General features: G+C 36.8%; 3 protein-coding genes across 7 annotated transcripts; 2 read left to right on the forward strand and 1 right to left on the reverse strand.

Moving 5' to 3' along the window:
* Positions 1 to 101: 101 nt before the first annotated feature.
* Positions 102 to 21398, forward strand: LOC118742587 (protein fem-1 homolog B). 4 transcript variants are annotated; one of them, XM_036474777.1, is made up of 10 exons: positions 11872 to 12003; positions 12090 to 12148; positions 17143 to 17425; positions 17479 to 17831; positions 17922 to 18311; positions 18375 to 18557; positions 19233 to 19462; positions 19545 to 19647; positions 19713 to 19845; positions 19919 to 21398. In XM_036474777.1, exons 1-10 carry the CDS (start codon positions 11979 to 11981, stop codon positions 20080 to 20082), a joined length of 1923 nt encoding a protein of 640 aa, XP_036330670.1. In that variant the 5' UTR covers positions 11872 to 11978; the 3' UTR covers positions 20083 to 21398. The 4 variants fall into 4 exon arrangements, with proteins under 4 accessions (XP_036330667.1, XP_036330670.1, XP_036330669.1 ...); XM_036474776.1 differs by having other exon boundaries at positions 11872 to 11998; positions 12090 to 12186; XM_036474778.1 differs by having other exon boundaries at positions 11963 to 12003; positions 12090 to 12186.
* LOC118742589 lies at positions 1323 to 3352 on the reverse strand. The gene is made up of 4 exons (XM_036474781.1): positions 3187 to 3352; positions 2351 to 2877; positions 1898 to 2060; positions 1323 to 1674 (listed from the first exon to the last, which is right to left on the reverse strand). The coding sequence occupies exons 2-4, from the start codon at positions 2870 to 2872 to the stop codon at positions 1496 to 1498; spliced, it is 864 nt and encodes a 287-aa protein (XP_036330674.1). The 5' UTR covers positions 2873 to 2877; positions 3187 to 3352; the 3' UTR covers positions 1323 to 1495.
* Positions 5476 to 8395, forward strand: LOC118742588. Of its 2 annotated transcripts, none has more exons than XM_036474779.1 (4): positions 5476 to 5617; positions 7185 to 7687; positions 7754 to 7919; positions 8019 to 8395. In XM_036474779.1, the coding sequence occupies exons 2-4, from the start codon at positions 7190 to 7192 to the stop codon at positions 8231 to 8233; spliced, it is 879 nt and encodes a 292-aa protein (XP_036330672.1). In that variant the 5' UTR covers positions 5476 to 5617; positions 7185 to 7189; the 3' UTR covers positions 8234 to 8395. The 2 variants fall into 2 exon arrangements, with proteins under 2 accessions (XP_036330672.1, XP_036330673.1); XM_036474780.1 differs by lacking the exon at positions 5476 to 5617 and adding an exon at positions 5717 to 5736.
* Positions 21399 to 22704: the final 1306 nt, after the last annotated feature.

Here is a 22704-nt window from a genome sequence, read left to right on the forward strand (position 1 = left end):
CTTGCTATTGGCAACTCTACGCCGGATCAGCTGAGCAAATTCTGTGAACAAATTTTTCCCAATTTTTTCAGTTTCCAAACAGCTGCACTCGAAAAATCATTGTGGAAAATGTGCTGAAAAGTGGGTGGAAGGGTTCAAAATAGAATAATAAGTGCGTGTAATTTATATTATACAGCGTTAAATTCGCAAATAAATACCAAGGTGTTAAACTACATGTGTATTTGGGAAATATCAAAACAAGAACAGTGAAAATATCAAAGGAAAATTTAGAATTTTCTTTTGTGGTGTCAATAAATTTCTTAAGCCCAAGTGATCTTTTTGTTCTATGTGCAACGAGGTGCATGCACTGTCGATCGCGATGATGGAAGAACTAGCAGATGAGGTTCAGCTCCGTTTTCCGGGGGAAAAAGTAAATGCGCCTCTGCTTATAACTATTTACTACGCCGCCAGATTGGATCATGCCAAACGGCTACTAGCTGCAACAAATGATATACACAACAGAGAGCTGGTCAATTATTTAGTAAATTTGGTGAGTAATTTTTTCTGACCAATGCGTATATTTTTATATGTTTATAACTATGTTAATGCAAGTGTATTTTTTCGTTAATAATATTCAAGCATATTTATTCCCAGCGCAAATGTAGGTATAGGTTGAGTACATACATATATGTATATGTACCTTAAGACCGTGCCCCAAGACTGAAAGCTTTTTGGTTTTTTTTCTATTTATAATACTCCTTTGCAGTTTAAACAGGATGAATTAGAAAGATTAACACAGTCTTCATACAATATTTTAGGATCTCTAGTAGCAAACATACATACATATATGTACATATCGAGTGCTTATATTCAATACCTTCTATCTACAATTTTCACAAAAACTATTTTGTGATGTTAGAACCAATCTGGGCCTTACCTTTCATAAGTGATGTTAATACTGACTTTGCAATTTAATAGTAAATCCTTCTGTCAAGCGTTATACAAGGTCAGCATTAGTATCACCGTTGACGGTTAAGTCTTAGGTGGATTTTTATATCAGAATCTAATTTTTTTTTTAAGTGCAATGAGATTATTATCGGACGATTAATGGATAAAAAATCTCTGGCACTGTATTAAAAGATGACACGACGTAAGCATCTTAATAATTAGTGTCATTCCTTAGGTTAAGGGTTTCGGTTTTGTAGTACATATTTATTTATTTATTTCACATCATCATCAATCAGACACATGGTCAAATAGGTATACTTCACAAGTCATCAATTCGATATTAATCTATAATTAAATAATACTCACACTTTTGAGAATACATGCAGTGTATTAAAAATACTAGACTGCAAGATTTATTATATATATGCATTATTTGACATACAAAAACAGATTGTAAAAACTATATAATATCAATTAAAATCAGGTATGTATATTAATGTTTAAAATCAAATTGGTTTTTTTTTAACTATGGCAAGCTTTTCATAATATGTATAAGCATACAATTTTTTTATTGGTCATCCATCGAGTCTTGTAGAGCTTCGCTCACTATTTCTGCATCCTTTTCTTGAAGTTTTCTTTGCCTTATTGCCGCTTTTCGCCTTTGGTCGCGTACATATTTAAAGTAGCGCATTGTTCGGTCTATGAAAAATTCTGTATCCATGTGATAAAAGCGTTGTAGGAAGATCTCTGCAAAAAAAATTTTTTAAGCAGTGCTATTTTATATTATACATGTACATATCGTCCCCTAAAATGGCAAAAACTCTAACTAACAAATTTTTTTTAGATAAAACAATTTGGGGGTAATTTAATAAAACAATATAATCAATCAGAAAGTGAATCTCGGACTTTTTGTTTTTTACAGTATGTTGCCTTCCAGGTGACGATATGTAGTATTTCTAGCCATTCTTACCTTTAAAAATGTCCGTAAATATATAATCCTTTATTGCACGTTTGTCCCGTCCAGTTCCCCTGTATGAATAATGGTGAGCAGCATCATTGTGAAAAATATTACGCCAAGTTTGAAGGATATACTTTTCTGGTTCTTTGCAGCTTCCTTGCATTAGCTCCACGCGCTAAGTATTGTATATGTAAACACATATTTGTATATATAGATACATATGTACTATGTATGTATGAACCAAGAATGATAGAATTCTGGATCGTGTGTATGAACATAGTTTATGCTGGTAGGGGTATTCTCGAAGTCTTGCAAAGCCCTTGCGTGGTGCACGGATTGCATCATAAAAACCGGTTTTCCCATGGAATAGCTTTGCAATCCGTGCACCGTACAACGGCTTTTCCAGACTTCGAGAATACCCCTAGTGATTACATTTTATAATAAAACATAGCAAGATATACGCACCAATTGGTCACGCTGATCCTCATCGTTTCGCAGAAGTATATTCCAATCTTCAAATTGCTGCGCTTCTCTAAATGGTTGTGTGGGCAGAACTCGCGCTTGTATGCTGAAAAAATCTAAAACTGGTCGTGGGTTGGCCACACTATATGACACATTCGGCCCTACACTTTCCTTTTGGCATTGATTAGTTTCTGGCTTGGAAGTACCTGATTTTTTAACTTTCTTTGATTTTACGCTTTCATTATCTGTGCCACTATTGTTTAACTCAATCTCATGTATCGTCTCGTGACCATCTGTAGCTTGTCGATCAGAGGAATGTTTTACCACTTTTGATGATTCCGAAGAAGATGGAATTACTTTTGGCTCCCATTTGCTTTCCAAAGCTTCGATAACCTCACGTCTAAGGCCTACAATTTCTTTTCTTAATCGATGAAATAACTTCTCAAAGCATTGTCGCATTGTTAGCAGCTCGTCCATGACTTCATTACAACAATTACAGCGTGTTATAGTGTCTGTATCAGACATTTTAGCTAAAGTGAATGAAAAGGCAATAACTTCAATCAATAATTCATAGACAAAAGTATATCTATTTATGTATGTATATATAAGCGTGTGTGAATCACGTAAGTATGTACTTAAATGCGTAGACTAAGTGATGCGTATATGTGTACATTTAAATTAGCAATTTAGAATTAGAATACACACATAAATTGAAGAAGAATTGTTAATAATGTGCCTAAGCTATTGTTGCTTTTGCGCTTTCTGTGGGCTGCATATGTATGTATGTATGTATATCTATACATATCGCTCGCAGGTAACAATTTATTGTATGCTTTTACCTTTTATATATCCACCTTTTTCGTCGAAGTCGAGGCACTATCTTTTAAATAATAATCTTTGTTTTGGCGCACTAGTTTTGTTTTTAAAATACGCTCGGAATCTCCGTCTGTTTTTCATTTACACTCTCTTGACGCTTTTCGTGAGATGACATTCTCCTCTTTTTTTCTTTTTTATCAGGCATTCTATCAGCGTTGCCAACCTTAGCTCGCTGTGGTGAATTTATTTTTTTATAATTCATGTCAAATCATGGAGGTCGCCATATTTTAAATTTGTTTATATCGAGTGAACGCGAGAAAATAAAATTATATATTACTTATGTATATAAATAGTGCACAAATGAAACCAAATGATAATTTTGCTTCGTAACGAACATTTTACATATTTACAAATATATGAGTGTCGTTAAATTCTAATAAAAGTCACGCGATCGCGAGGAAGGCACGATCTGCCAAATGATTTCGGGCTACTGTTTACGAACGGTGGACACGATTCAAAAAAATGTATACACACTTTTAATTAAGAATCTAAAATTTCAGCTGATTCTGTCAAATTCGCCCAGAACAAAGTAGCGGTACTGCTGATTGTGCCATCTCTGTCTCCCTACATCGTGTAATTCATGCAATACCAAAAAATTTAGTTTGTGTCATAGTAAGTTATCACCAGATAAGAAATCAGTGCAGTTTGATACAGAAATAACAATTGTATTTTTAAGATAATATGTATTACTCGTCACGTAAAAACACATTTTCGGATTATGACGTACGTGAACGTACTCTATCCCATTCAGCTTATACGACGACGGATGGTACGATACGGGCCCAGCCAAAATGTATTCAACAAAGTGTGATGGATTTTGACATTGCTCTCATACGAAACAGGCTATAATGTCAAATTGAAATGAATTGTTAACCCATTTGAAAATGTGTTTTTTTCAAATTTGAATTTGTAAAAAAAAAATTACACAACTTTTCAAGCAACAAATTTTTTTAATAATCGTAAAATTGTTAAGAGATAAACCACCGAGGAGAGCAAGTAAGTACATTTAAGTGTGGTAATAAGTAAATACGTAGACTTTGCTTAAATATTTAATGTAAGGAAATCAAGATGAAACGAAGGAAAACGTTTGAACGGTGCGCTGTATGCAATAAAAGTCAGGACATGAAATAGTGCGAAGTTTTAAACCACATAGTTGCGAATTAAGACGGCAGCGATGAGAAGAAAGCTGTGGTGTTGTACTACGTGATTCATCTCGCGTTTGTGTAAACCACTTCAAGGAAAGTGATTTCATTAGTTGTCCGTCAAACTCAAGCACTTTCAAACGAGCTCGTTTATACCCAATGCCATGCGAAATAACTGATCCAAGTGAGGATTTAGTACACGATCAGGATACATTCCTTGTTGAGCCCAAACTCAAACAGACGACTATTTAGAATGCACGTTGCGAACAGAAATATTTCGGCTTAGCGAAATAATTAAAACCATGCCAGCAAGTATGGAAGAGCTTAAATTAAAACCGCTCGAAGCAAAGTCCTTAATGGAAAACTATTTCCCATGAAAAAAATTTAATTTCAAAATTGTTAGAGTTAAGCTCACATATAAAATTGGAAACAAATGTAAACTCATACTTTTATAAGCGTCGAATAATGTTTAGGATAAAAAATTTAAATATAAAAATAAACGCACCAAAGCATAAAACTTGGGCAATTAAAAATAAGAAAATTGCTAAAACGATTTTATAAACGATTTGTTGTATTTTATTGTCAAAATATATGTAATGTAAGTAAAACAAAACTATAATCGAAATAAAAGCCTAGGGCATCAGTGCTGACAAGATACATGCATCACTAAGGGTTAATTCGTTTGTTTATACTCTTTGACATTATAGTACCTTAAAACATGATAAAAACATAGCAAGGTATAACCGTTCTCTCAATTTGTCGGCCATGATTTTTTTTTTGAAGTTTGCCAACATTTTAAAATCATATAAATGTGAAAATAAAAAAATGAAATTGTTCGAAATTGTTGTTGCTTGAGATTGAAAATGAAAATGTGTGTGTGAGTTTGTGAGAAAATTTAAAAATTAAATTGTTTGGAAACGTCAAGAATTTTAAAAGTGACTCTCAGCGGTTCTACCTTACTATATTTTTATCATGCCTTAAAAGAGAGTCTCACTGAGTTGTCAATCACACCTTGTTTAATACACCTCGGGGGGGGGGGAGAGCCCAGCTACATAAATGCAGAACCAGTTTTCTGTAGTGTAGTAAACAAACGTACCTGCAGATTACTGGCTTAGTTGGCAACGCTGAAACTGTGCTAAAAGAACGCATGAAAGAGGATAGAGAACTAGAAACTGCTGTCAGTATCCGCAATTAATCCAGAAATACTGAAGAAAAACTGAGGCATTTCAACATTTACTTGCGATCAATACTGGTAAGGTTTTTGTGGATAAAAAAAATTAAACTGTACTTTTAATGGGAGGAAAGAAACAATATATTAACTAGTTGGTATACTAACTACTGCACGGCGGAAGTGTAAAATTGAGTTGAAAAGTAATTAGTGTACTCGCATAGGGAATAGGTGTGGGTGTTCATATCATAAATAGGAACATGTGAATACCTAAACACAGAAAATATCTTAATTTTTGCCAAAGCGATCTAATTATTTATTAACTAGTTGTGTAGCAAATTAATTATGTACACAATTCAATCGGTAATCCCTACTTTTTTGGGTGGAAGTCTCTTATCTCTAAAATTTACATTCATATGTACCTATGTATGTGAGTATTTTTGTGGTATAGTCATCCAAAGGAATTGGTTCCAACATAACATATGTATGTACATACGTGCATGTGTATGCGCATATATAGGAAAATTCGAAGGTATTACCAGTACCATACTGAAACCAAGTTAAGAGAAGGGTATGGTGAATTTTAGTATACCAGGTTATTGGTAGGACCAGTACTCCCCCTTTGATATTAGTATATATTCAAAAGTTGTAAATGCATTTACGTACATACATACATACATACATATGTATGTGTTTATATGCATACATATGATGTACGGGGCTGCCAACAATATTTAGCTATGAAGTGCCATATTGAGGATTAAAAAGGATTAAAAAGTGCCAAACTGTGCCAAAAAGAAAAAAAACGAGTATCAAACAGGTGCCATTCTTATTAATTCTTTCTATGAAGCATTAAAATTAGAAACACACTCCTAAAACCAAAGTCCAATACCAAAGTAAGATATACCAGTTGTATACGCTATAAAAATTAGACAATTTTAGTTGAGAAAAAGAAGTACACGCAAAGGATTTCACAAAAATTTATTTAAATATTACTATTTTTCAAAACTGCCATTTTGGCACTTTGTGTCAAATTGAAAAACTAAGTGCCATTTGAAGTAAAAATGGGGCCAAAATGGCACGGTTGGAGACAAGTTGGCAGCCCTGATTATGTGTATGCATATACTATGCATCAAGGCGAATTTATACATTTTTAATAATTTCTTTTATAATAATTTTAGAATTTGTTATTCGCCTTGCTTGCATGCATGTACATATCGTCGTATTTTATTTTTTTTTTTTAAATACCTTTCGAATTGTACATATCTAAGTACATAAGTTTGTCCATTATTAAGTTGCAAAAGTCCATAATAAAAATTTTGTTATTTTACAAGCTTTAAAATTATATTTAAAATGCATGGCTTGAAGAGTCTTATTTTTTTCCAAGTTAGGAATTTTAGCATAGCTCGTTTTTTTACAGGATTGTTTTCTTTAAATCACAAATTAAAATCAATTTTTCTCGCAGTATTCTTTAATTTTATTTTAAGTTCCAGAATTTAAATAGCTTCAGACGGTTTTGTAGTTTATATAGGAAAATCGGTTAAAATCAGAATAACTCTGGCCAGGCAGAGTACACGTTCATACCCATAAGGATTAAGATACATATTTGGAACTTTTTATATTTTAAAATATTTATTAAATCCTCTCCTAGAAAAAATGCCAAAACCAAGCGGTAATCCACGTTGCAAGTGCTGCGATGAAGTTATGGAGGAGCTTTTGAACATGCGCCAAACTTTCGAAAAATTATTTCATCGTTTAAACAAGGAAATTGTTGACTTGAGGCGCGAGGTTACCGAAGGTATGGGGCAAATGTCCTCTGACAAAGCTTTGAAAAGGGAAAGCAGCTGCAGTCCAAGCGCACCTTCTCCACTACCCACTAAATTTAAGCAATACAACGACAGCGACAGTGAAACCGAATGCATCAGTCTGAAGAAGGATAAAAAGGCTTCGACTTCCAAAAAATCGGTCGATGCTAATAAGGATGATTCCAAAGATCCGGTTGATATAAAAAATGTCGCAAACGTTAGTCGGCCTGTCTTGGACTTTTATAGTATTCAAGCTCGTGTTATGCCTACACAGCCATTCAAGACTGCACAACAGTTCGAAGATTGGAATACCATCTTCACACACGACGAAGATCAGTGCGATCAATTGGTGTGTTTTATTTTTCGAATTCTTCATCATTAGATGAAAATAAAGTTTTTACGATTTGATTTGCAGAGAGTTGAACTTCTACAAGGACACTTTGATGAACCAGATAAATATATAAAACATATATGGCGTAGCGTTTTTAAAAATGACGCTGCTGAAAATTATTCGTACAGGGGAAATGGTCGTTGCAAAAAACGTGCTATTAAAAATTACATATTTACAGACATTTTCCGAGGTTTGTACATACTACGTAACTACCTGCATATTTGCGTAATATGGATGTAGCAATAGTCAGCATTAAATCGCATTTTAATCATTGTTAATTGCTTTGCAGAATGTTTTCTGCAACGTTTCCATCATATGGACGCTACCTTTTTCATGGAACGTACAATGCGCTTCTTCAACTATGTACATGATCAATGGAGAAAGAAAATGCGCAATCAGCGAGGAGGTAATGCAAAATCAAAAAATGAAGAACCTATTGATAACGATATGGCGACACAAGATGAACAAAGTTTCAATGGCTATGAAGGCTCAATGTTTGAGTAAAAAAAAAACTGCATACATACTTATTTTTATTATGTATGATGTTTCAACACACATACGCCCAAATTCATAAAAAATAAAGGATACTTTAATTGCTCTATAAGTCGAAAATTTGCTTGAAAATGTCACTTTATATATATTTTATTTTTTATGAATAAGGCCAATTCATAATATTTAATACATATCGTTACCTTAACTGATAGGAGGCCAAAAACATTATAAAAAAAGAGCATGGAAAAAGTGGCATGTAACGCCGTTGTTTTTGATACTAACACTTTAAAATTTTAATTGAAAGGTGTATTTTAATACATCCTACAAAAATCTGCGAAAACTCAGTTTTGTGAACGTAAGGTAAGGTGTAAGGTAACGATATGTACATTTGTGGATGCGCAACTTTAATAAATATAAATGTTTCATATTAATTTTGACTTTATGAAAAATAATCCATATAAGTGAATAAAATTTCAATTTGTATTCCTTAAATTTATTTGATAATCTGATTTTTGTGTTTGGTTTTATCGCCGTTCGAATGGGTACATTTTTTAATTAGCGCTACACTTTTTATTAATCCCCAAAGGGTTTTTTAGGCAATGGCGCTGAAGTGACAGTTCTGTTGTTGTTGTTGTTGTAGCGGCTACTAAGCCCCGGGACGGTTCATCCATCATCGTTGTCGTCTATTTCAGCTAAGGGGAGGCCCAGGAAGTGTGCGACTTCCACAGGGGCTGTCCAAAGGGACAGGGGCGTTAGCTGATTGGGATTCTCAGGGCATGTGAAGAGGTGCCGGGAGTCATGTGGCGACTCTCCACATGCCGGGCATTGGTTGGGCACATCCTCGTTGATTCTGCTCAGGTAGCTGTTGAGCCTGCTGCAATAGCCAGAGCGAAGTTGGGCTATTGTTGTGCGGGTCTCCCGAGGCAGACAAAGTTCTGTCCCGTCCACGTCCGGTGGTTGTGTGCCTAGAACGGCATTCACAGGGAGGGAGTCTACATAACATGAGACTGATTCCCTGTGAATGCCGTTGAGGGCCTGTCGGTAGGTTGTCGGGTCCAGAGGTTGTTTAATATACCTCTGGACTTCGTCTGTCAGTTCGTAAAGATGCCTCCTGACGTGCCGTGGCGAGGGCTCTTCCGCGAGCAGTTGCCCGCTGGGATGGCCACGTCTGTCGCTCCCAGCGAGGAACTGCTTGCAAAGCATTAAGTTATGCTCCTTTACCGGGAGCATCTGGGCCTCGTCGTGAAGGTGATGTAGATGCGTCATCAGGAGGCATCCTGTCGCGGTACGTAATGCCGTGTTTTGGCAGGTCTGCAGCTTCATCCACTGCGTCCTTCTAGTCCCCGGCGACCAAACGGGCGCTGCGTAGTTCAGAACCGGCCGGCCAATTGCCTTGTATGTTGCCAACAACGTTTCTTTATCTTTGCCCCAAGTGCTGCCGGCCAGCGACTTGAGGACATTGTTGCGGCTCTGTACTTTGTTGACAATTGCGGTTGTATGCGCCGAGAAGGAGAGCAGACTGTCGAAGGTAACTCCGAGGATTTTCGGGTTATTCACCGTCGGTATTGTTACGTCATCGACGTGAATACCCAGTGGCAGTCTGACCTCCTTCGTCCAGGTGGTGAAAAGGGTTGCCGAGGATTTCGCAGGGGATAGGGCTAGGCTCCTTGCAGTGAAGAAGCGAGAAAGTTCGGAGAGGTAACCGTTTACTTTTGAGCACAAGTCATCAATTCCATTCCCAGACGCCATGATCGAACAATCGTCAGCATATGAGACTATATTAACACCCTCTGGTGGCTGAAAAAGCTTTGATATGTAATAATTAAACAGTAGCGGGGACAGGACACCACCCTGTGGTACCCCCTGTTTGATTTTACGTGGCTTGCTGGTTTTGTCTCTGAAGATTACTGACGAGTGTCGACCACTCAGGTAATTCGCCGACCACCGTTTGAGTCCCTGCGGGAGTGAGGAAGCCTCTATATCTTCTAGTAGCGTTGAATAACTGACAGTTCTCGGCCTTTCTGGTTACGTAGACCCGACTGTCGTGGGAACGGTTTATTCAGAATATTTGATTCCTTTGTCTACTTCACCATTATGGTGTAATTTAATGGTACTTTGATAGTTTCGCTCAGAACAACTAACCTTTCCTGATCTCGACTGAGGATTTTTTCCCATCCTGCTACAGTTTTTGTTGGTAAATATGCAATTTTTTGAAGGATTTGCTTACAAAATCAATAGAAATTCAAAAAATTATGGATATCACGCAAGGATTTTATTAACGTTATTTAGCAAGTTTCCTTCTTTTAGAGTTATAAAAATTAAAAAAAATTCACCTAAATTTTAAACTTTTTATTCAGAATTTTGAGTACAATTTTTGGTATGCAAGTTTTTTAAGTTAAGTTGATCAAATTGCCGTTGATTTTTGGCATTGTTTTTGCTAAATAAGTTATCGAAATTTGAATGGGAAAAATGCGTCACACCGTCAGCAAAAAAAAGCTTAAAAATCAACGGCATTTCGTAGCTACTTGAAACTTGCACTTTATTATACATACTAAAATTTAATGGGATATGAACTGCATACCAAACCTTTTTTTCAAAATTCTGAATAAAAAGTTTGAAATTTTGTTGAATTTTTTTGTAATTTTTGTACTAAGCTTGAAATATGAATTTGTATGATTTTTGTTGAATAACTAGCTAGAGTTTTATAAAATAAAATATTAAACATTGAGTAAACCAAAGAAATAGGGCCTGTTCAAAGTACGTAATGAAAGCGGCAATACTGCAGCACTGATGAAAAATTTCCAATACTGTTGCAACTTCCCAACTAATAAAACACTGATAGAATTTCACACCGAACGTGATTACTTTAATAATTCGCGCAACTCTGCGGTCGCGATTGCATCTCGAAAAAATCCCATATAGTCAAAAGCGATCAAAAAAGGCGTAGTAAGTGTAAATTCAGCTAGTAGTCCAAACAATTTGATCAAGGAAGCGAGGTATAGATAAACAGTGACTCAAAGTTGCATCAAAATTGCACCCGTGTTTGCTTGTAACTAGTTTCTAATATCTAGTGTGTTTTCGAATCATTCCCTAATCGATTTCTAACACAATTTTCTAACCGGATTTTTGATTTGAGAAACATTAGAGAACTACAAGAGAATTCTTATGAAAAATCTAATGTTTTTCTAACGTTAGAGACTGTGTTTGCTGGGATAATCATGCCAAAGAGCTGATGTGACTGTGTGAGATATCTCTTTCATAGCTTTGCTCTCTCGTATTCTACCGGCAGGATAAAACGAAAATACAACTATCAGCTGTCCGCTAGACGCCACACGAGCCAAATTTCAAATTTCAAATTTTCAACCCTCACCCGAATTCCTTTTTGAATAAACATTTGCACATATGGACATGCATATGCACATGGCTAAACACATACATATGTACGTAAATATGTATGTGAATATATCCTTTTAACAGCTAGGCCGCATGCAAAATAAGGGAGTGTGTGGTGTGCATTGTATGAGCGCAGGATAAATAAAGCGCATATGGTGGCGCGAGTGCGCGCAAAAGGACTCCACGCATAATACACTCACCCTGTTTTTTTTTTTTTATATTTATACATTTTTTCTAGCGCACGCTAACGAAATGTTATTGAATTTTCCCAACTTGAAAGGATATGCGCAGACTAAAAACAGTTGGCTTTTCATATCCTTGCGAAGTAGTGTGACACATAAAAATACGGAGCGAAGCGAAAGCGATGAATTCTGAACGTATTCGGTATTGTAAATTGCAGTGCAAAATTTGAATCGAATAAAATTATAAACATATTTTTTTTTCTGCTTTTGTTTACTTGCTATTGCACTTTTAGTACGCGTAAACGTTTATTCGAATCGGCTTGGCCTGGTGCGAAATTCTGGAGAGGCTCAAGTACGACACCCCTTTCACCATATATTTTATATCCTGCGGTGAGTTAAAGCTGCAGCTTTATTGTCATTTTGGAAATGTACTGCGAAAATGAAAATATACTGGTGAAAATCTATGTAAATAAATACTGAAAAAAGCAACAGTGCGGAAAATTCGGTTGCATGCTTTACATAGTAAACCACATTTATTGGTATATTTTCGGTCTTAGTTGAATCTTTCGACACGGTAAGAAGATGATGTACCTTAAAACGGATTCCCGTAAAATGTTGTTGGAGATGAAACGAATTCCCACACATATGTATGTTTGTATATATGTGTGATAGGCATATAGTATGTATGTACATTAGGGTGATAAAAAAAAAAATCACACGCAAATCAACTGGGAGAATTATATATTATATATTTTTTTTTATAAAAATTAAATTAGCTCTGCAACAAAAACCATATAAATCAAAGTTTCAAACCATTTACAAGATTGAAAAAGTCAACAAATTTCCACCAAAATCTCAAACTTTTTATTCAGAATTTTTAGACAAACTTTAGGTATTCATTTATATACCCCATTCAATTCTAGTGAAATAAACTGCAAATTTCAAGCGGATAAGTATTCGCGTTGACTTATTTTTTTTCTGTCAGTTTTAGACATTTTCTTCCCTATAAAAATTATCATGCTTTTTAGGGCATGGGAGAAAAAGCGCAACACCTTCAACGAAAAAACTTCTCAAAAGTCAAAGCGATTTCAAGCCCCTACAGACTTGCACTATGTGTATTGTACTAAAATTTAATGACCTATAAAAGCGCATACCCAACAACTTTTTAAATGTTCTGATAACGGTTTTACTTTTTTTATAAATTTTGTAGAAGTTTGAATATTGAAATGTATGCGTTAAATAATTAAGATTAAATATAAGTTAGGTTGCTATTTGCGATGAAATAAATGTTAACCAATTTAAAAAGTAAAAAAAAAATGGTTTCCTGGTGGGAGGGGGTATAAAAAAAAACAGCAACATTTTGGACCACCCTAATGTACATATGTAGTACATTACTAATTACTAGGGCCCGGATTTTGATGCGCTAAAAATCGAAATTATGCGCATATAATGTACGTTAAAAATTCAAAAATATGCACTAAAAACAAAAAAAAATATACACATTTTTTTTGTTTTTTTATTTTTTTTTTACTCACTCATCATATTTTATTACAAGTTTATAATTAACTCAAGGATATATTGTAATTTCTAGTGCCACGAAAAACTTAAAATTAATGAAATATATATCTAAAATTTTAATATATGTGCATATGTATAAAAAAAAATTTAGCACTTACTTAAAGTAAAAAGTAAAAAATTCATTTATAATAAATTTAAAATATACAGTATTGGCCATAGCTATAGCACCCCCATTTCAAAGTGATATTGTTTGCCATTTATGTTTAATTATTACTTTTTAAGAATTTTCAATTAAAACACAGTTAATTCTCTAACAAAACCCATATAAACCCAAGTTTTAAACTTTGTAAAAGACTACAATAGATGTCAAGCAATAAGCGCTGACATATATTGCAGCACATGAGAAATAGGCGGTCTCCATTGGAAATATATTTTGTGACATAGTTATCACATCAGTGTTTTCCTGTGGAGACAGGGCCTAAGGAAAATTTTCTGAATTTGCTGAGGTTGCGGTTTTATCGGGAGTGTCGGGAAAGGATTTTGGTCCCGTCCCGCCCGCAAAATTTCACAGACCTTCCTGATACCGCCTATTCCGACCAATTTGAAATCAGTACCGTGGGTCACGAGGGTCCCGACATCCCGCGCCCATCTCTAATCTAAAAATATGCGTACATAAGTATGTTTAAGAATTCGCAACGATGTCATTTATTGTCTGATTGTCAAAAAAATAAAAGAATAATAAAATGATCAACAACGCATGCAATCGTGAAGGAAGAAAAACAAAGGAAAATTAAATAAATATGTATTTATTAGCGTTGGGGGGGGATGTTGGCCTTTTTTGCGCATCATGCTTTTCTCAACTGTCAGTTTTGTTGTTGGGGAACGTGAAAAAAATCATACCCGCTTTAACAAAAGAAACTCGTGCTTACTTACAAACATACATACATATAAACATATGTATTTATACGGTAATATCCGATATTTTGTCTAGTCTTTTGTAATCTTTTTCTCAACGATGTTTAAAAACCTGCTGTCTTTTGTCAACAAATAAGAGTTGTCAAGCACTTGCTTAATGTATTTTATTTTATTAAATCTTCGTCGAGTTTTCTACCTTCACTATGTATACTAATTTTTGTATTGATTACTGTTGTAACAAACGTTGGCAATTAAGATTAGGTATGTATGTTACGCTGAAGTGGTAGACTTCCCTGTATCAACGATTGTGCTGAAAAGACTGGGGCAGGGATTGGTCAAACTCCTTTCCTTATTAGTGATTGCGTTTATGCTCCTCGCCGTACTACATACGTACGTACCCAAAAAACGTCAACTTATGTACGAACAACAAATATGAATTTGTGTTGTTGTTGTCCATTTTGTTCACACGCCTACCAGTGGACATCAGCAGCACATGTCTGCTGCCAACATATGCCGGTCATTGAGGCCTGTTTCTATAAATAAATTCTACGTAAGTCTGAGGGCGATCGTGAAAGGAAACGAACAAAGAATTTCCTAGACATATGTACATACACACAGTGCTCCTCGCACCTTTCCGCTATGTAATGTGTCGGGGGTGGAGAGTGTGGTATGAAGAGCACCAAGAGCAAAGACCTTGACTGTGATTTTGTGTTTATTAAATGTAAGCATAATAGGCATGCTAATGCTCTCATTAGGCACGTGTGTACATATATATTTAATATGCAATTTTCTTTATTCTAACTAATTTAATGCAATTTGAAGAGAACTAATAATAATAGGCCTAAAATAATTCTTAAGACGCACAGTGGTTTCCTACCGTAGAAAATGTGGGTAAAAATACAATTATAGACGGACTTAAATGAAAATTTTTTTCTTGGTGGAAGTGAGGGCGCTGAACTTAATAATCTACATAATTTGTTTTTATATAACTTTTATCAAAATCTAGAATTGTTGAGTACTTTATTCTTAAAAAGAAAGAACATTTGGCTGTACAAATGTCCCACACGTGACGGTGGAATACCCCAAATTGAACAAATTGTCTGATTTTGAAAAAAAAAATATGTATTAATATACGTTCTCTGCCGTTGGTCTGTTATTTCTCTTTGTTATAATAAACTTTATTCTAGCAGCTTCAGACTTGCTTTTTATTATACTCAAATTTAATGGGCTATGAAACTGCATACATACCTAAAATTCTTCTGAAAATTCTGAATAGGCCTCCTCTCTCTCACAGGGACTCACGATGGTCGGCGAATTATCTTGAGTGGTCGACATTCAACACGAGAAAAATTAAATAGGGGGTTCCACAGGGTGGTGTCCTTTCTCCATTACTGTTGAACTATTATATTTCCCTAGCTCCCTCAACCACCAGAGGGAATTTCGATTGTCTCTTACGCTGAAGATTGCTCGATAATGGCGTATGGGAATGAAATTGATGACTTGTGCTCGAAAGTAAGTGGTTACCTCTCCGAGCTTTCTCGCTTCCTCACTGCCCTAAACCTCTCCCCTATAAAATCCTCAGCTACCCTGTTCACCACCTGCTTGAAGGAGGTCAGACTGTGAATAACCCGAAAATCCTCGGAGTTACCTTCGACAGCCTGCTCTACTTCTCGCTGCACACAACCGCAATTGTCAACAGGGTACAGCGCCGCAACAGGGTCCACAAGTCGCTGCAAGTGCGCTAATTATGCAGCGCCCCTAATGTCGCTGGGGACTAGCAGGACGCAGGACGGCCCAGATGGGGAGCATAACACAATGCTCTGCAAACAGTTCCTAGTAGGGTGCCACATACGCTTGCAGTAGAGCCTTCACCAAGGCATGTCAGGGGTTATCTTTACGAACTGACGAACGAAGTCCAGAGGTTCATAAAACAACCTCTGGACCTAACTGCATACCGACAGGCCTTGAACGGCATTCACAGCGAGTCGGTCTCGAGTTACATAGACTCTCGATTTGTGAATGTCGTTTTGGGCACACAACCATCCGACGTGGACGGCACCTCTTCGTATGCTCCCAGAACCCCACCCAGATAAGCCCTATGCCTAAGGACAGACCCTATGGAAGTTGCGCACTTCATGGGCCTCCCTTAGCTGAGCCAGACGACAATGTTGACGGATGAGCCGACCCTAACGGGGTTTAGTAGCCGCTACAACAACAACAACGCGTCTGACCTTAGCCATTGGAAAGTGATCTGTCTATGCATAGATATAAGACTTCTTATCTAGGTTTTAATCATTTTGTAGCTGGTTCTTTGGTCATCCACTGGCAGGGGAGCAGGATAAAGGGAAAGCGGAAAGAAACGGTCTGCGGTGGAGTATCAGTCAGGTACTCGAGAAGCTTCTTTAGAATATAGCCAGTAATGACACACTGAATTAGAGGAAAGAGTAATTCGACATACTTTGGAGACTGTGGATACTCACTGCGCATTACAGTCATGATGTGAGAGTTGCAAAGCAGTTGGGAGCTTGCTTTTTCAACTCATCATTTCACATGCATAGCCGAGGGGTTAAAATACAGGTTCGACTCCTGGTCAGAGCAAGCCCGAAAATTGCTTTTTTGTAAGGCGACAGGAAGTGGCATACTTCCGGGTGTTCCTCTGCCGTTGAAAAGCTTTCCATAAAAAACCTTTCCGAAGTAAATTTTGAAGTCACTCTTTTTGTGTAATAACTTCAAGACGCACACCACAATTATTTTTTACTTAGCTATTACTTATTTTTGTTCGGAGACATTCCTTAAAGGGAACAAGGGATACGCTGTAACACATACATAAGTACATCTATAACCCTGGATTTTAGTCAATTTTTCTTTAAATACAAGCGTTTATTTATAAATTATTTTTCTTTGCCTTTGCAGAAATTCGATGAAGTCGATGGACAATCGGTTACACCCCTCACCATGGCCGCCATGATGGGCAATGTTACGTTCGTTAAAACGCTGCTCACTCAATACGACATCGATTTGGAGCGCGAGTGCAATGTGGTTTTCGATGGCTTGCTTGTTTATGGCGCCACTGCACTTTGGGTCGCTGCTGGGATGGGCCACATGCAGGTGGTGAAGCTGTTAGTGCAGCGCGGTGCCGATGTCAATCACAATACAAAAGCGCAATCGTCACCACTCCGTGCTGCATGCTATGAAGGTGAGTTTCAGCCCTGGTCGTTAATTGTTCTCATCCCTATTGATACCACTTAGGACGCCTGGATATTGTGAAATATTTAATTGAACATGGCGCTGATGTTAACTTGGCCAACACCTATAATAATACGTCCATAATGATTGCCGCCTATAAGGGTCACGCACATGTTGTCGACACACTGCTGAAGAACGGCGCCAATTCAAATGAGCAGGCGCTTTGTGGCGCCACAGCGCTGCATTACGCCGCTGAGTGTGGCCACTTTGAGGTTTGTCGCTTGCTGCTCGACCATGGTGCTCGCATGCAAAAGAATGAACACGGACTCACGCCTGTTTTGCAAGCTGCCGAACGTACACATGAAGCGGTGGTGGAAATGTTTATTTCACGCCCGGGACTGATGACGAAAGAGGAGGTAACTAAGTCGTCGTTAGCTCAGCTATACTACCAATTAGTGACTGCTAATTTGTTTCACTTGTTCATATTCATCATTGCTTCTTTACAGATAATAAATGCAATCGAGCTAATGGGTGCCTCATTTGCGAACGATAAGGACAACTATGATGTCTCGAAAGCCTATCAGCATTTGATGCGTGCCATGGAAATGCGTTACGCGGACGACCAAAAAGTGATACGTAAGCGCGTAATGGCACCCGTACCCGCTTATGATGATTGGTTCGAAACGGAGAATATACCAGAACTGCAGGCCATACGATTAAATCATCACTCGATACATATGGAAGCATTAACGATACGTGAACGCATTTTGGGTAAACATTATCCAGACTTGCCGCAGCCAATTGTCTATCGGGGAGCTGTAATGGCGGATCAAGGTCGCTTTGCACAATGCCAGGTTTTGTGGAATTACGCTATCGATCTGCGTATGATCAACAATGTGAGTGGCTGTGAATGGAGTTTGGTGTGTATGCTCTTTTTTATATACGTCTATCGATTTTAGGTTTCAGTTGAACGTGACTTGCTACGCTTTGCTCAACTGTTCTCACAGATTTTACGCTTAGAGGAACAAACACTGGACCTTTCAATTGTGCTGTCCGTGCTGGTAAAGTGCCAGCAAGAAATCGAGAATAACAAATACAAGATAGCGCACCCTGGACCTAAGGATGTGCCGCAAATGTTGGCGGTAAGTAATCTGAATACATATGTATGTCGTTTTTGCGGTTGTCCCACAGTCCATTTTTGAACTGCATAACATCGGATTGGGTATTTATAATTCCGATATAAGAAAGACTTACGGCGGCTCATGAAGTGAATTCGGCGAAAATGTGGAAGACTACCATGGATCGTTGCTATTTAGCTGAATTCTCGTCAGAAATCGTATTCTCCTCGAGATACATGAGCGACATGTGAAGCGACAATGAAGTCCGAACAGTGTGCAACTATCGGTAAAGAGCCATTGAGTAGTCTGTATTTCCTGGTGAACTACAAGAAAACATCGCCTGCTTTGGGAGATTGTAAAACTGTGGGGATGGGCGAAAAAACTTACGTCACGGCGAAGGAGTTTCAGACCAATCAGCCTGTCCTTTCTACTATTGAAAACTCTCGAGGGACTAATGGCGTTTTCGTTTCTACAAAAATTGTTGCCTTCTCATTGCCCTTTCCTTAGTATCTGTGCGTAGAGGGCACTGAGAAGGCAACATTTTTCGCTAGAAAAGAAAACGGCATAAGTGACTTGTTTATATAAAAATATCACTCGGAAGCAATCATAATTTATAAAACTATCTGCTTGTAAAATTTTATTTTGTATTCCTTCCTATTTCTTAAATATATATTTATTTATGTATTTGTATATCTACAGGATCAAAATGAACAAAACGTCGTCACTGCCCTCTACCTCATTAAAATTATAACGAAACTCTTGGCTCACACCAATATTGATATACAACGACCTCAAATCGAGCAATTATACTCAACCATATTGAAATTCATCAAATGTGATACTCGCCTGGCGGATGGACAAACTTTATTACATTTGGCTGTGAACGGCATAACACCCGTTGATGATTTCTATACAAGTGATATATGCCGGTAAGAAAATATACAATATACAGCCTATGTACATGCCTGTTTATATTTATGTATGCACATAATTACGTTTCTCATTTCCTAGCTTTCCTTGCTTCCGCACCGCCTTGTTATTGGTTCATGTTGGCGCCTCTGTAATAGCTGTGGATCGTGATCGTAATACGCCCCTCCATACGCTTGTTGCAAGTGTAAGTTGTTATGGGCTTGATACATTCCTAAATATAATTTAAAAAATATTTCTATACTTACCCAGATACAATTTCCACGCGACAATCCACATGTTTTTACGCAAGCTGAAAAGATTGTAAAACTTTTTGTAGATGCCGGTGCACATTTGGATGCCGTGAATGCAAACGGCTTGACGCCAGCACAAGTTGGTAGCGCAAGTAAGTAGTACATATACAAATTGAATCCAAACAGTTAATAATGTTTTAAATTTTTGTTTATTTCCAATGTAAGATGGCATTAGCAATCTTATACTTAGCTACCAGAATTCGTTGACCTCGTTGAAATGCATAGCCTCACGCTGCATCGCTTTTCACAAACTTAAATATCAAGGTCTTATACCCAAAGCGTTGGAAGCCTTTATACAAATGCACAGCGCCGAGAAATTTTGCGCGTAAACGATTTTGCGGTTGTGGCTGATTGTGCGACAGCGATGTGAAGGAAGTAACAGTAGTAGCGGCTGGGCTGAGAAAACACTATCAACTTCCTTTTTATGTATTCTAATTTTGTACATTTGAAGTCGAATATTTATTTTAGATTTATAAAATTAAGCGCTAGTTGGCTAAAAAAAAAATTGGTCGCTTATTTTTAGCCACAATGGTTAGTAGATATAATCAGCCTAGTGGATCATTAAATTAAGTCAATTTTATTTTTGTTTCTGCAAAATATCTGAAAATTAAAATTGCTTGTGGCCAATTATGTTTATATGAAAATAAGCTTTTTAGTTTCTAAATAATTTTGTTTATAATATTGTAGCCAAATATTTTTGCCAAGTGTATGAATACTATAAAAAATGTGGACTGAAACTTTTAATTGTAAATACATGAACAAATCATTTTACAAAAATTATATCTAAAATCATCAAATGATACTAATAAAGTCGTGTAAAGCTAAAGACGTTGAGACGGTTAATTGGCGAAACTAACTAAAAATGCACTTTGTGGGGATAAAAAAGGAGACTGAAATTCATCTCAGCAAAATTTTCAAATGTTTTCTAACAATATAGTACGTTGTTTTATTCGAATACTAAAAATGTAAAATTGTATTATTCAGTTGATGATAATTATATGAATATTATTGAGAAAACTAAATGACTGCATTCAAGATTTTTTAATAATCAGTGCTATAACTGAATCCATCGTAGACCAATTTTTCGTGAAACCTACGAAATTGCTCTCGCTGAAATGGAATAGCTAAGAACGTAGCATATAGTTTGAATTAGGGATGTGCCGGATAAAAATTGTCAAATTGTATCATGGGGAGCCATTAGAATCATGTAAACAGTGCCGAATTCTAGTGAAAACTTCTATTGAAGAGCGAGCTTACGAGGATATTTGGTAATGCTTTGAGGTAAAAGCAACCGCCGGATAAGCATGATTCCGGATTTCTACCGCATACCCGGCACATACTTTCTAAGAATGCATACGTTCGTAGCAATTCGGATTAAGTGATCGAGTTTTCGTAGTTTTGGAAAAATCTGGGCCTTTACTGCGTAGTTCGAATCGATAGTGAATTTGTATGAATTCGAACTATTGGAACTATAAAAGAATTACACAGTAAGGGCCCCGACTATGATGAACTCACTGATAACTCCAAATTATATTCATCAACAATTTTATATATGTACCAAAATTTGAAACTTTAAGTAACGGTAAGCTTATTTGCATTACAATTGCTTGAAAAATTAAAAAGAATAATTGATTGTTGTAAAAAAGTGTCTCTAAATTATTTTGGAACGGTTGAAGCCTCTGGCCCGATGAGGGGAAGAGTGGCACATGCTGCCCCCCGGCAGTAGCTTGAAAAGGTTCAGATTTTATAAGGCAGACGTTTTTAGGTGTTTAGTAAACTTACCCAAAACTTCTTGGTGGAATAGAGATTTCGAAGAAAAAAGACAGTAAAAAAATCATCGCACCGCTATTGCCATGATTTAAGCATGACTTTGAAAGTTTTTAGCAAGTAAAGTCCTTAGCTTTTGCCATTTCTGAAAACAATAGGTAGTTTTTGCATTTTATTTTTTAGCCATTAGTAAAAATCAATCGATTCCTGGTATTTTAAGACATAAATAAATAAATATTTGGCGCTTACAGTTTTGCTAAGTGTTTGGCCGAGCTTTTCCCCCCAATTTGTGGTGTGATATTAAAATACAAATGGGGGGACCTATAATTTTACCCGTGGTCGACCGTTGTTAAGACTAAACCTATCTATTCCTTTGTGGGATGGTTCTTTGACCAGGATTCGAACCTTGGCCCTACGGAGCGGTAGTACGCACCTCTAACCACGCGGCTTCAATGATAGCTTTTTTAAGAGACTTCGACTTATTGCGGTAGATTTTTTTTGTTGGAATTTTCATGGTATTTTTCAGGGTTTCATCGAGATTTTTGACGACGATATCCGCTGACCACAAGGTTTCTGGTGTCAGGGCCATAGATTTCGATGGGCATGCAAATAACCGTGTTGGCGGTGTCCGCGTGCTAGGCACTAGAGGCGCGGAATTTATTTATTTATCGATCTTAGTTGAGACAGGGTGCACCACGATAATTTCGCTTCCGCTGTGTTGATGGTTGATGGGCGGCCATCGAGCGCCATGTTATGGCGGCGTGTGCAGAAACCTATAAAAAAAGGCAAAATAAAATAGCGAAATAGGCAGGAAAATGCACTAAAACAAAACAAAATTTTTAAAATAAAAATGGTTTACAGGAAAAATTTTCAACGTATGCCACTACATATCCAATTTCTATATAGAATTGCTTGCTGATTCCGAAAATCTAGTTAATATTTTGTTCTATGGATAAGTTTTCGAGATATTTTCAGGTGCACATGGCGTATGAGTATGTTACTCCTGCCCCGGTCTTGAAACAATTTCATTGCAGCTAGTTTATATATAGTACAGTTTATAGCCATCGACTCATTGTGGATCGACTCAATAATAACGGTCCCAGTCGATATTTTCTGGAGCTAAAACCACCTCCAAACACGCCTTCCACTCTGCATTCCTTTCTCCTTCCGTTTTTGTACGGGTT

Source organism: Rhagoletis pomonella, unplaced genomic scaffold (assembly GCF_013731165.1).
Source record: "Rhagoletis pomonella isolate Grant_MI unplaced genomic scaffold, Rhpom_1.0 Rhpom_scaffold_00007, whole genome shotgun sequence".
Taxonomy (NCBI): Eukaryota; Metazoa; Arthropoda; class Insecta; order Diptera; family Tephritidae; genus Rhagoletis; species Rhagoletis pomonella.